This window comes from Rhododendron vialii, chromosome 9a, assembly GCF_030253575.1.
Source record: "Rhododendron vialii isolate Sample 1 chromosome 9a, ASM3025357v1".
Lineage (NCBI taxonomy): Eukaryota > Viridiplantae > Streptophyta > Magnoliopsida > Ericales > Ericaceae > Rhododendron > Rhododendron vialii.
In genome coordinates this window covers 1,871,337-1,885,585 of record NC_080565.1, presented here as the reverse complement: position 1 = coordinate 1,885,585, position 14,249 = coordinate 1,871,337, and the positions used below count along the sequence as shown (strand labels likewise).

Sequence of the window (14,249 nt, the reverse complement as noted above, 5' to 3'; positions counted from 1 at the left end):
TTGGCCTCACCAAGTTGATTGTTGGTTCAGGTAAAGGGGTTACCTTTAAATTCCAGATCCATAGGAGCGCACTGTGACATAACGTTCTGAAAGTTTTCAATACAGGAACTGCTACAACTAGCCCCTCCTTGCTTTGGGCCAATGAAAAGGGACCGCACACCAAACTAAACTTAAAACTAAACCTACTGGAATATCAGAGACTGCAATCTTGGGCATTCAGGTGAGCCCTTGGAAAAGAACCGGGCGACATCACCGGCAAACACAGCTTTGCACATGTCTTGTCATACGGTATCAAAATAGATTCATCAAGAAACCCACATACAAGTAGTTGACTCACCCACATAAATTAAACAACTAGAAAACATTCAGTATTTCATCCACAGAAGTCGATAAGAGAGCAAATCCATATGTCAAAACAAACAAATGATATTCTTCCACTGATAGGTCCAACAACTTCAAATTAGACTTTCACAACCACATCTTGTAAGGACAGGACAGGACGTCATCAAATCAGTGAGCAAGCAGACTGACTGAGCCACAGAAGAGATCCTGCAAACAAAAATATATATATGAACCTCAATGCGGTACGATAATCATGAATTCACATGAGATACAAATGCATAGGCAAAGAAATAGGAACCAAGTCGTAATAAAAGTAAACAACGCTGGGAACTAAACTGGATATGGAATATCGGACTGGCCCCTAGCTCTGTTCATAAAAAATCTCCAGTGGACTGCTTACTCACCCTCCCTTCATACCCCATTTCCCATACCCACTGGTCTTTTTTGCCCGGCAGTGTCATTAGGGTAAGTGAGATACTTACAAGTTGTCAACAAGAAATGCGTACGACTACATAACAATGATGACCTGTACTTTTACCAAGTCAGGGCCCTAGAATCTATTCTTTACCCATCTAAAAAATAGATGGGGTAAAAATCTAAGATAACATAATGTCAATATCAAATTGTTCACTATAGCAAACAACAATTTCTAGAAACATAAAACAATTTATCCTTCTCAATATAAAGAAGTTCATTACTCACACCTTCAACATACTATCACATCACTAAGAACAGCGATGTACTCACATGAAAAATTCATACGACGCAAAAAATCATATTGGATCAGAATAGAAAGGAACAAGATGACTAAAAATCACACCCTCAAGTATTTAAGATTTTGGTTTGATCCTGCAAAAACAGACTTTGTAGCCACTCAAAGGTGCCTCCTCATGCACGATAGCTTGGAAAGTCTCATGTACGCCGCTTCCATCCATGGCCTCAAAGGTAATATAGTTTACCGAACAACACGTCTCCTTGTTTGCCTTGAGAAGCTTGCCAAACGCAAATGTCGTTTTCTACAATTTCAACAAATTCACCCAATAACACAAAAGATAATTTAGACAGTAAAAGTGGCAATCACGAAAGAACTTTAAGGACAGACGCAGATAGGTACTTACATAATTCTTGTTGTAGGACTTAACAGCCAATTCGGCGCAATATTTGAGAAGGTTTGAAACAGGCTCATCCACCTCAAAGCTCCGCCAGAATGGCTTAAGTATACCACACCCAGCTACATCAGTGGGAACCACAACGTCAAAGCCCTGTTACTATCAACTCAACATGTAGATTAAATCATCAAAATGATATAATTATACTAAGCATACCTAATGAAAAATACCAATAATCAATATGAAAAATAAACAAACACATAGACGACAAATAATATGCCACATTTACTAATCACCATGTTCTCGTTTATTTGATTGTTGTAATCCTTGTGCTCTTCTTTTGTCATTTTGCGATAGCCATTAGCAACAAAACATCCCTCATCGGAATCTTCATCATCATCTTCTCCAGCATCGGATTTCTTTTGGTCCCATCCAATGCTGTTGCAGTTGACAAGTTTCATCAATTTTAAGACAAAATCCAACTCTATGATTTTTAGGCAAACAGGATTGGCCTAGTCCAAGGTCAATAACCCTCAGACCAAACAGAGGACTAAAAAAATAGACGACGTCCTCCCCCACTATCCCACCAACAAAGGACTCAAAATTTGGTAGAACCGCATGTTCCCTAATCCCTCGTTGCCTCCCAATCCCCAATCCCTCATAATGCTTAGCCCATGTCCCCCATAATTTCTCATGGGATTGGACTATTTCATAATAGTCTCATCTAGTCCATTATTTGGTTAGCAACTCCTAGACAAGGAACTAATCCGTACCCAGAGTGGTTAAAGGTGAGCCTAGGTGTGCACTTAGACCCGAGGTTGCATGCCATAAGAATGGCAGGACAAGGCAACGTAAAAGATATACACCATAGGCACTCCAAGCTTGCACCTCTTGCATCTTTTGCCTTAGCAAGAGGTGCATGCCTCATTCAAGTCTCTTTGACAAATAGAAAGAAAAAGTTTTACAAAAATTTATCCAAGCACATTTCCTAGATATGGGAGGGGAAATTGGGGCACTTATGTTACCCCATGGTTCACAGTTTGATGTTTATGGGAATTAGGAACAAAGAGCCAGAGTAGACATGGATGGTGTATTTGTCCACTAACACTTCATACCCCGCATAGCGGATTACATAATATCCCACCCTTGATTTCCGAATTATTGGAAAGATGGGATTAGTGATGGGGATAGAGGGGAGATGTGTGTCCTAGAGATAATAGATGGGATTGTATGGGGTACCAGAAAAATTGTGCTATATTTAATTCGGGTTGGAGATAAAGGACATGATAAAGAGTCGAGAATCACTTTTGAAAATTGGATAAAAGACAAAAATAATCCAAGAGATCCGGAGGGATAATTCCTTACACCAATTACTAAGTAGGAGTTTGAGTCCTATAAAGCCACAGATAGGGGACTAGCTAATCCTGAGAAAATTTGAAACCGCAGGTTTCCTCATACCATGGAAGTGGGATTACAATCTCGGCATCAAAGGTTTGCAAGTCCCCCACTCTCCGGATTATTCTCCCTCCTCATCTAATTGTAAAAAGAATAATCCTGATCTCTTCATTCCCAGTTTATTCAATCTTTATCCCCCTCAAACCAAACACAACATAACTAATCTCGGGGCTCCATTATCCCTCAAACCCCACACGTTCCCTATGTCTCCATCATGATACGAATTTCAAACGAACATAGTGCCATTGGGTGATACAAATTTCACATTAATTAAAACTAAACTAGTAAGAATAGAGCAAAAGCAGAAACAAAAATCACAAAACATAATAGTAATCAAGAGAGCAAGAAAGAGCATACTACTTATCATAAGGTCCAAGAGCGAGAGTTGAAAACACTAGACTTTTCAAGATTTCGGCACCAGGCAAGTTGCAATCCTATAAATTGTCGACTCAAAAGGTTGTTTAACTCATTCAAAATTAGAATATAATGTAGAGCTAAGGAAAAATAATACAATTAATTATTGCTTCTACTACTTACCTTTATGCTAGCCCAAGGCAGCGAAGATTCAAAATCAGATTCGGAGTCAGATGAAAAAGAATATCCATATTTTGCACATGCTTCATCTAGAATTTCCCCCATTTCAGCGATCAAACATGGCAAACGCGATGTTTCCCCATAACCCCTTGCTAATTCCGCAGCCATATCTCCTTTTGCCTTAAACCCTAAAAACAAAAATTATTATTGAAACCATCAACAAAGAAACATACAACTATACGTACATATATACGAGAAGAACCAAAAATCATGTTCGCCGAGGCAAAGGATACTCACCTCCAGACAAAACACGCGATCTTCAGGACTTTCCTCTCTCTCTGTCTCTCTCTCTCTCTCTCTCTCTCTCTCGATCGCTTTCAATGTTGATAGAATTAGGGCACAAACAATCCGTGCATGCGTATTTATAGATGGATGGATAGATAGATGGCTTATCTACCTTTTTTTTGGGGTCCTTGAACAATATAGAAGGTTTCAAAATGGTCCTTGTATTATTTTTCATGTCAATTTCTCCCTTGTAGTATGAAGCATTTTTCACTGTCACCCTTCCCGTTAATTAGGTAGAGGAATAATATGCTGATAGGGGTGATCTATGCTTAGGAAAATTCTAACTTCACACCCACTCACACACCCCCACTCATAATAGGTTGGATCCCATACATACTGGATATATAATATGTGCGGGCTCCACCCCAATCGTGATGGTGTAATTGGGTGTGTAAGTGGGTGTGGAGGTAGAATGATTGCTCTACTTATGTGAGCCGCTGATGTGGAGGTGCAAATAGGCATTACTCGTTATGGTTACTTTTTTTTCCACATCCGTTAATTCTAATTTACTCTATTTTAGAAAACTTGGGGAGGCAATGATTGCTTACGAAAATCGAAGCCTGTCCATATGCTTACAGACATACTCCTTAACAGGCCATCTTTTTTCTCCTCTTTCCTCAACACCAACTTTGATTAATTTTAGGATAAACTATACAAATGGTCCCTCTAGTTTGCATGAATTTTCATTTTCATCCCTTTAGTATCAATTGTGTTAATTTTAGCCCTATAATTTGCATTTTGTCTCAATTTCGTCCCTCTCGCTTATGGTGTTAATGCAAAAAAGGAATTAGAGGACAAAATTGTCATTTCTCCTCGTGCAGGGACTAAATTGAGATTTTATGCAAACTAAAGGGAATATTTCTACAATTTTATTTTTACTTTTTTTTTTGCAAATAAATTCAAAATACACCATATGTAATATATATTTCTTATCTCATCTTATATTGAATAATCAAAATATGTTAAAAAATTTTAGAGTTTTTATTATATATATCACAAAAAATATGAGAAAATTCAAAAAGCAACTCCAATGTTAAATGTCTTGATATTGTATTTTTTTAATTGAATTATCAATCTCTTTATTTTTTTTCACATGATTAAAAAGAAAAAGTTGTTCAGTAGTATTTAGAAATCTTGTAATTGTGTTTAATCTATACTACATCTTTTAAATGTACGAACATGTTTTCATAACTATTAAGTTTTGCTTTTGAGGGTAAGATAGGAATTCTTTTGCAAGTCTTCATAAATGTAGTTGGATACATTTGGCTAGAGCGAGTCTGGAGTCATTCCAACTGCTCCTTGTGTAGTTGCTTCGCTGGATTGTTAGGCACCGTTTCTTTATGAGATGTGACCCTTCGGGTTGAACCAAAAGGTGTGACCATTGAGTTTACATCAGATCGGTAGGTTCAAACCAAGGTGTGACGGTTGTGATTAACCCTAGAGACATGACTATTGGTGAGTAAGTCACGTATCCTATGATTTTTCAACAAGTCACTTGGCCAAATTGATTGGAATCATTACACATATAAATTCATGTTCTAGATTATTCGAAATTCTGTTCGATGGACCTAGAAAATTAGGTCGCTATGTTTGATTTGGCATGAAAGTGAAAGTGGGATATTTTAGTTTCTACCATCTTGAATGGTTGGTAGTTATCAACAACTACGCTCCACAAGATATTTTTTAAACAAAGTAGAATCGGTTAATATGCTATAGTGGAAATCCTTAAGTTCGAAAGGATAGATTGGCGTTTGTAGTAAACTAAGCATAAAACTACGAAATGAGTAAATAGTTACTCAATGTGGGGGTGAATCTCTTAACATCAAAGAGATGATTAGTATATATTTTGAGTAAATACAAGTATGAGTGAATAGTTGCGACATTGATGCTTGTCTGGACTTGAAAATCGTGTTGAACAATGGTGATTGTGTGAATGTTATCTGAATTATCACATAATTGTGAGGAGGAGGTGCTTTCCGTTAATTACTCACAAATGTATTTTAAATCTCTGCCACAAAATTTGTATTGATTATGATATTGATTTGAAAATTGGAAGGGTACAGAGGAGTATGTAAGTCTCGAGATAATTACAACAGACTTAACACCATACAACACCTGGTTTCATATGGATTTAGCACCATTGAACTCCAAGTTTTGAGTTCTTATTTTATTGCACTCATATCATTGACTTCATCACAAAAGGTAAACATATTTTCTAACATGTTATTCGTTCCTGTCTCTAATTGATTCACCATTCTAATAGATTAAGTTGTGTTATTATTTCTTAACCAGTTTGATGAGATTGAGACTGAAGATGTGGCGGACAAAGACAAACAAAGAGTGTTGGATGACATCGTGACGAAGTTGGGCTTGAAACTTAAGGAGTTAAGATACGATCTCAAAAAGTGGGCTCATTTGTGTGAGGTGAAGAGCATAGAGGTTTGTTCTGGCTTTGTGATAAACTCCGAATATTAACTCTAAAGGGGATTGCAATATAGTCTTTGGAGGGACAGAGCCCCGATTTACACTGAGAGAGGCCAAAATTAAGAACCTAAAATTCCATGTGTTGAAATGATTACATGACTCTTTAAGTTTTCGTTACATTTATTTTGAAATATAAGAATGAAATGAAATTAAAACTAGTCCTATAATCCTATTTAGATTAAAATCACTCCCCAGGCCGAAGCGAAATGGTAGGAGATAAGCATGCATCGACAATGTGTTTCGCACTGTTCAAACTACTTTGTGTACCTCTATTAGGAGGAGTGCTAAAATCAGTCTTCTTAAAAATTACATAAGTTAAATCCCCAAAGGTGGCTCTGTCCCTTAGTCTTTGTGTTAAAATATTTAGGACAAAAAGAGGTTGAAGACTTTTGGCAGCAATGAAGGTGTAGGGGGAAGTTCTTAAGGATTATGAGGGAAGATTGCTAAAAAAAATTGGGATTCGCTATAAGGGCTTTTCACCAATCTTATTTGACGTATGTTTACACAGGTTCGTGAGATAGTGGATAACTTCTCTTCGAGGGTCGAGGAGGCATGTTTAACCTTCATAAACTATGAAGAGCGAACTAAGGGAAAAGCGTTCTTGAAAGTACGTATCTCACACTCCTTATTTGTCTAGCTACTGAGCCTCTGTAGAATCTTGTATCCATATATCTATGATTATGCATAAAAAAAATATGCATTTGTTTCTTTTTGTCTTCTGTTTTTGTCCTTATCGTGTAGCCAATTGATTGGACTGTTTTTGTTCTTAATTAGGTAACTTTTTGTTTTTGTACTTGCAGGACCCGTTTACATTTGCACAATCAGACAATGGAGAAAATGAGATTATTCTGGTAAATACAGCCTACGTCTATGATTTAGAATTGGGTAGATAAAAAAAGCCACCCTTGAGGTTTTTCTAATACAAAAATCAGATCCCCACGTCCGAGGGTTAATTAAAGATTCCCCCATTTTGCCAACAGCATTAACGGCATACTTGCCTTTACACCTTTGTCTCTGTAGTTACAAATATCCCTCCATTCCAAGCACAATAATAGATGGTCTCCGTCTTTTGTCAAATCAGTCAGTTAGTAACATGACATATTTGCCCTCAACGGCCACATTTTGGGAAAATGGTCTCAGCTATCTAAGCCTTGAGGTTGTCTGTGTATCTTTTTTAAGTGAACCTATTATTTGCACAAATAGAGTAATCAAATAACGCAATGCTAGGTTAAAAAGTCAACTATTGGTCAGAAGGGGAATCCTTCCTGTGGATGGAGAAATCTGTCCTTTATGCAATAGAAACACCAGACCATCTCTTGTGGTTATGCCCTGTTTCTTGGAGAAGTTGGTCTGCAAAAATGCTTTGGTGGAAAACTCATTGGGTTAGTCCCTCAAATTTTATTGAAACAAATGCAGATCTGAATGCTACTAAGTATAAAAATCTGGAAAAAATGTGCTGGATGGCTTGTTTCTTGTCGTGGTACGGTAAATTTGGTTTTGGTGAAATGAGATTGTTTTTAAACGAAAATAACGTTCAATTTGGAGGAAGTTATTGATCTTGCAAAAACAAGGATGGTTGCGTGGGTGAAAGGGAAATACAAGGTTAGTGGCTACTCAATTAAAGATCTCAAAAGGAGCTTGGACGGCATAAGGAGATTAAAGATTCAAAAGTTAAAGGATTGAAAAACTCATTATGGGTTCGTGTGTGTGTTGTGCGGGGGTGTGAGTATGTGGTCAAATGGGCGTGTAACGTGTGTTTATAGAGAAATCTAGATTGGTTTTGGGTTTAGTAAAACTCTGTTGTTTATAGAGAAATCTAGATTTGTTTAAGAATTGTATTATTTATTCGTGTTTCGTATTTTCCTTGACATTGTAGGTAAAGAATTGGACAGAAGAAAGGCAGGATATCTTCAACAAAATTAAAACACAGTTTGGTCGTAAGTATCCTGAGTTTAGTTTTTATTAACTTTTTATATTGTAGTTAGTGTTGGATTCCCCTTAGGGGCCCCCCACCAGTACATCTGTGAGTGTGAAAGAGAGAGAGAAACGTGAGTTGCGTAATTATGTATTTTTGTGATATTAATACATGTTATTTGGTGTGTTTGTGTGATGATTTGCTCTCTAATTTCCCACTATCAGTTAGAACTAATATGTTTTTTTTTTCCTCTGAAAAGCCACATGCTACGCCTATTCGAGGCTACGCCTATTCGAGTGAGTCTATGTGAGACTATCCATGCCATGGATCGAGGAGAAAACATTGAGCTATCAATGCAACATCTTCTTGATTCGATTCCTGCACTGAAGGGAAAACGGAGCGTTATGAGGAATATTCCTGTTGGGAATTGTCAAAGCGCCCTGAAGCATATATGAAGCAATGGATTGTACTTGGAAAAGGACTATCCAAATGAGCTTCGGGACAAAGACTGTGCGGCTCCAACAGTGGTAAGTACTCTACATCCATTGATGCATGTGTCTGGAGCTTATGAAAGTAGTTCAGTAGTGGCATGAATTTGATCTTAGCTTTTAAGTTATTTTCATTAGTGTATAACTGGACCATCTGTTGGTTATAATTAGAATGGGGTTATAGAGAGTATGTTGGTTTTATTACACTTAAAACTTAGGGGTAATCTCTAGGAATGCCCATGCTACCTATAGTACTTTTAGCAAAATAAGGGAATATTACATGAGTTTCTTATTTTGGAAAATGAGTTGTATCACTAATGGTAGTCATAGAATTTGAATAGGATATTTAAAATAAACACTTCATAAATTGGGCTATCCTCTTACAATTTTCCTCTATAATCGGTGTCAGACTTGTGAGTAGGCCTTGGTAAATGAAAATACAGGCTTTATCATAAATGGATAAGTTGATTATTTCGGGACTAGTTATTTGGATGCGAGATTAATAAAATGTGAAAGTGGAACTTTTTTTGATTATGTAGACAATTTGCAAGTTAGTTTAAGGCTATTATGGTTCCACATGGAAATCATTTGTTAATGTTCCCTAGTCATTGAACTTGCAGCCTCCTCAAGGGACCAAGTATACCATTGATCGGTACCAGGTTCGTCAAAAAAATTTGAATGTCGATATGTTGGTGAACTTAGTTGATTCTCATCCTATCATTGGAGTCGTGACATCGTCACAAGCTCTTCAGGAATTGAAGAAGGTAAAACGCTTGATTCTCATCCCGCCATTAGTTGATTCTTCGTTTAATGTACCCTTTTTTTCCCCTTCTGTTATCTGTTATCTGTATTTGTGGGCAGGGGTGCATTTATGAAGGACCATATGACGCGGAAGATGTTGGAGTTCACATGCCATGGTCATAGTTGGACATGGGTACTTGAAGAAAAATGGCGTGAAGGTCCCCCTAGTGAAGAACACTTGGGGCAGACATTGGTGCGCAAGGGGTCATGGATTTGTTCTTGCCAGCCTTGTCAAGAGGGTTTATTGGGTGACCACTGACCAGCATCGTTGAAAAGTTGTAAACTTGTTTCTTCTAAACTACAACTTCATGCCATGCTCTTACTTTTTGCTTTCAGCAAACTTTGATTAGAGGGGATTCCTATTTTGACGGAGGGGATTCCTATTTTGATGGAGGTCTTCTTTATCAGAGGGGTACTTACCATATTTTTTGTGATTTTTGTTTCTACAAGTTTTAGGCGGGGTACCTTGTGGATTATGCTAAGTATGATGTGGTGAGAGATTTGATGTACTCCTTAATTGTGGTTGGTGTCATGGTTTAATTTTTAATGAGATTACAATTCCCAGACCTTCAGAATTATGGACCTATTGTTTGCATTAACAATTTTCATTCCAACAAGAGCAGGCATAATATGAACTTTTAGGGTGTCACTAAAAGTTCAACTATGTCAAGAGTCAGCGACGTTTGACAAGCCTCGGGACATGGTGTGCCTCCAGTTGCGAGCGTCACTAGAAAAATGGTTATACCAGCCCTTGTCAAAACATAGCCAGAGCCCTACAGCAAATCTCGCGAGTTTTTACACAACCGTTGGTATAGCTTATTTGGGCCTTTCCTGATGGTTTTTGGGATCTTCTGTGATGGTTTCAAACATTGCTAAAAGCAAAAATCCTTGCAGTATAACCAATTAACTATAATCTATTATTATCCCTTTCAATCTAACAATTAAGCGACTAACCATGCTTAAGTCAAAACACACACACACACGTAGTGACAGAGAAGAGATTAAAGAAACAAATTTTGAGAATACCTTGTGATTTAGGTCCTGGATGATGGAGAAAGAGATGGTGAGAGTCCGAGAGATGGAGAGAGATCGTGGGAGTCTAAGAGATGGTTAGGGTTGGAGAGAGACGATGGGGGAGATGAGGAAATCAGGCCTTACATGTTGAGACTTGTGAGAGTTCGAGGGAGGTGAACGTGGGCTGCTGGAAATTGACGTGAGAGAACATAATGTGATAGTATTAGATTTTAGGTTAGGGATTTTTATTATGTGTGGACATGCTGCATATGCCTAGGTGTACCCCATATTTATATTTCGGTTCGGTTATTCTGGATGTGTGGGTTTTGAGCGTAGCTGCGATCTGGGGGTGTAAACTCCTTGGATCTGTAAGTGTAGCTGCGATTTGGGAGTGTAAACTCCATGATTTTGAGTGTAGCTGCGATTTATGTGGGTTTATGTACTGTGATTTGTGTACGTTGTGTTCCACCTGGACTGTAGCTGATTCGAAAAATGATATGGAATGTAGATTTTTGTTTTTTTTTTTTAGAAGAATATGAAACCCTACCTAAAAATGATCTTGCGGCCTGTACTGTAGCTGATTTGAAAACCCTAAAAAATCCTAAAACTCTGATTTTGTGTTTAGTTTGACCAAAATTGATAAATGTTCATAAATAAATAAAAGACTTGAAAAAAATGATTTAGTAATATCAAAGTATTTAATTGTTGAACTTGTTGTATAAGTATATGGCTAGAAGCTAAAAATGCTTGCTAACCATTGTTAATCTCCAATTAGTCTATAATCAACCAAATTAGGTAAGGAAACATGATTGCATGTGTTGTTGAAAATACAACTTTGCACAAAAGTTAACTGTTTTCGTGTGTGTGTGCACACACACGGGTGGTCTGAGCAGTTTTTAACTTAGATTTAATGAGCGGTTCAATTAAAAACTGCTCAAAATAAGCACTTTCCGGTAAAAAAAAATTCCGATTTCTCGCGGGTACCCTTAAAATCACGTTCTATACACATTGAGCGGCTCGGATCATAAAAATTTGATTGGGAACTACGAGATTGAAATTTTGGGTGTTTTTTTAGGTGTTTTTTGGGGTATCCCTTGAACCGTCCCCTATATATATATATATATATATTTCAAGTTTAATCGATGAAACACCCACTACCAACTAATAAACTAATTAACCTTCCACTAATTACAACCGACACAAACTAAACACTCTTAGCTAACTAAACTTGCTGACATGGTCTGCTCCTTCTGATGAGTTGAGGTGGAGCTCAGATCATCTGTGGCATTCTCGTTTACACTCCCCTGCAAACGCATGGGAGGTTAGCTACTAGGAGTTTGGACTTGAGAAGCTAAAACCTTGATACAGATAAAACATTGGTGAATATATAAACTATTTAAGCCTCTGAATTAATATGATAGAGCACAACCTGATTATTTAACACTTGCTCGCGTATGAAGTGGTAATCGATCTTTATGTGCTTAGTCCTAGCATGATAGACAGGATTACATGCCAAAGCAATTGCAGACTTGTTATCACACCACAGAACATGAGGTGTAAAAGAAGGGATATGCAGTTCAGAAAACAATTGTTGCAACCAAACTAAATCACTAGCTGTTTGAGCCATGACCCTATACTCAACTTCAATGGATGACCTAGCCACTGTGTGTTATTTTTTAGCACACCAGGAGACTAAATTATGACCCATGAACACACTATAACTTGTTGTGGATCTCCTATAAACAGGATCCCATGCCCAGTCAGCACTTGCAAAGGCTGTGAGGGTGAGAGGACCTAGAATAAAGTGAAGCCCGTGAGTGATGGATCCTTTGATGTATAGAAGGATACGTTTGACTACAATGAAGTGACTAAGTATGGGTGCATGCATATGTTGACAGGCTACACTAACAGAAAAAGCAATTTTTGGCCTTGTCAAAGTCAAGTATTGTAAAGAACCCACCAAAGTTCTATATAAAGACACATCTTTCAAAGGATAATCACAGTCTGGTATCCCAGGCTTAACAGAGGCAGGAGAATCAGAACCTTTACAGACAGTCATCCCAGCTTTAGTAAGAAGTTTTGTGGCATACTTGGACTAAGAAAGGAAAATACCAAAAGAAGTAGTAGTAATCTCAATACTCAAAAAATAATTGAGAGTCCCCAAGTCCTTCATAACAAACCGTTGGCTAAGCTTGTGAATAAGAGATGTGATGTAAGAAGAATCACTTCCTGTGATGACTATGTCATCCACATAAATCAAAACCAAAGTAAGATGCTGACCTTGTTGCAAAATAAAGAGAGATGTATCTACCTTACTGGACTGAAAACCAAGTTGAACAAGATAGCCAGAAAACATAGAGTACTAGGCCCTAGGTGCTTGTCTAAGACCATAAAGAGATTTGGACAATTTACACACATAATCAAGATGAAAAGAATCCTTGTACCCCAGTGGTTGTTTCATGTATACATCTTCTGAAATGACACCAAGCAAGAAGGCATTGGAAACATCTAGCTGTCTAAGAGACCAATAATGATGCACAACAAGACTAAGTATAACTCGTAGAGTAGGTTGTTTAATGACAGGGCGGAATGTGTCTGTGAAATCCATACCTTCAGCTTGTTGATTGCCATTAGCTACCAGCCTAGCATCGCACCTCGCCATAGTGCCATCAGAGTGTTTCTTGATCTCAAAAATCCATTGACACCCTATGACATGCCCATGAGATGGTGGAGGAACAAGAACCCAAGTACCTTGTTTCACTAAAGCCTCATACTCTTTTGCCATAGCCTTTTGCCATACATAATGACGTATAGATTCAGAAAAATGGGTAGGTTCAGTAAGAGGAAGGGAAGAAGAAGCAGAAGTAAGCAAAGTGAGAGGCTGTCGAGCCTTATCAATGCCATTTTGAGATTTGGTTCTCATAGAGTGAGAAAGACTCGTAGGTGGACCATAAACAAAAGAAGAAGGTTCGCTCAAAGAGGCAGAAGAAGAAGTAGAAGTAAGAGCAAAATCAGAAGTAGCTAAGGGAGCTATATCAAAACTAATGGGAATGGTAACAAGAACAGAATCAAATACAGGTACAGGAGTAGGAATATTATGAATGGGAGTAGATGGAACAAGTGAAGGAGGATTAACAGAGACAAGAATATCTGAAAAACTAGTAAGAGAAACAGAAAAAGTAGTAAGAGATGTCTCAGTATCTAAGGAAAGAGAAGAATGAGAAGCAAGAGAAGAATAAGGAAAATGATTCTCAAAAAATCTAACATGTCTAGAAACATAAACCTTATTAGTAAGAGGGTCAAAGCATCAGTACCCTTTGGAGTAGGTACAATAGCCCAACAAAACACAAATAGTGGATTGAGGAATCAATTTGTGAGAGTGATGAGGTTTAAGCCAAGAAAAACAAGCACAACCAAAAGGTTTGAAAGCAAGGTAGTCAGGTTTAGTATGAAACAAGAGAGAAACCTGAAACTGGAAAGAAGAATGAGGAAGTTTGTTTGCCAAGAAAACAGTAGTAATCAAGGCTTCTAACCAGAACTGTGCAGGCATGCCTGCTTGATCAAGTAAGGTAAGAGTTGTATCCATCAAATGTCTATGTTTTCTTTCCACAACACCATTTTGCTTAAGAGTGTGTGGACAAGATGTCTGATGGAGAATGCCGCTTGATAAGCACCCAATAATGCATATTTTTAGTGCTTAAGTCCTTTTAAGAGCAACTTCAAATTTGCAAGGTTTTATTTGAAGAACAATGTCATGTTTTG

General features: G+C 37.7%; 1 protein-coding gene across 3 annotated transcripts; it reads right to left on the bottom strand.

Annotated features, from left to right (window-relative positions):
• Window positions 1-233: 233 nt before the first annotated feature.
• LOC131300713 (uncharacterized) lies at window positions 234-10,199 on the bottom strand. Of its 3 annotated transcripts, none has more exons than XM_058326678.1 (6): window positions 3,738-10,062; window positions 3,444-3,628; window positions 3,264-3,340; window positions 1,748-1,889; window positions 1,461-1,604; window positions 234-549 (listed from the first exon to the last, which is right to left on the bottom strand). In XM_058326678.1, exons 2-6 carry the CDS (start codon window positions 3,606-3,608, stop codon window positions 511-513), a joined length of 567 nt encoding a protein of 188 aa, XP_058182661.1. In that variant the 5' UTR covers window positions 3,609-3,628; window positions 3,738-10,062; the 3' UTR covers window positions 234-510. The 3 variants fall into 3 exon arrangements, with proteins under 3 accessions (XP_058182661.1, XP_058182658.1, XP_058182660.1); XM_058326675.1 differs by lacking the exon at window positions 234-549 and adding an exon at window positions 957-1,358 and having other exon boundaries at window positions 3,738-10,199; XM_058326677.1 differs by lacking the exon at window positions 234-549 and adding an exon at window positions 957-1,358 and having other exon boundaries at window positions 3,267-3,340.
• Between the last annotated feature and the right edge of the window lie 4,050 nt (window positions 10,200-14,249).

Coding starts and splice junctions, on each gene's coding strand:
- LOC131300713 (XM_058326675.1), bottom strand. CDS start 3,608: ATGGCTGCGGAATTAGCAAGGGGTTATGGGGAAACATCGCGTTTGCCA. Junction 1,890..3,263: donor CTTGGACCTTATGATAAGTA/GTATGCTCTTTC, acceptor CAACTGCAACAG/CATTGGATGGGACCAAAAGA. Junction 1,605..1,747: donor ATCAAATAAACGAGAACATG/GTGATTAGTAAA, acceptor TGATAGTAACAG/GGCTTTGACGTTGTGGTTCC.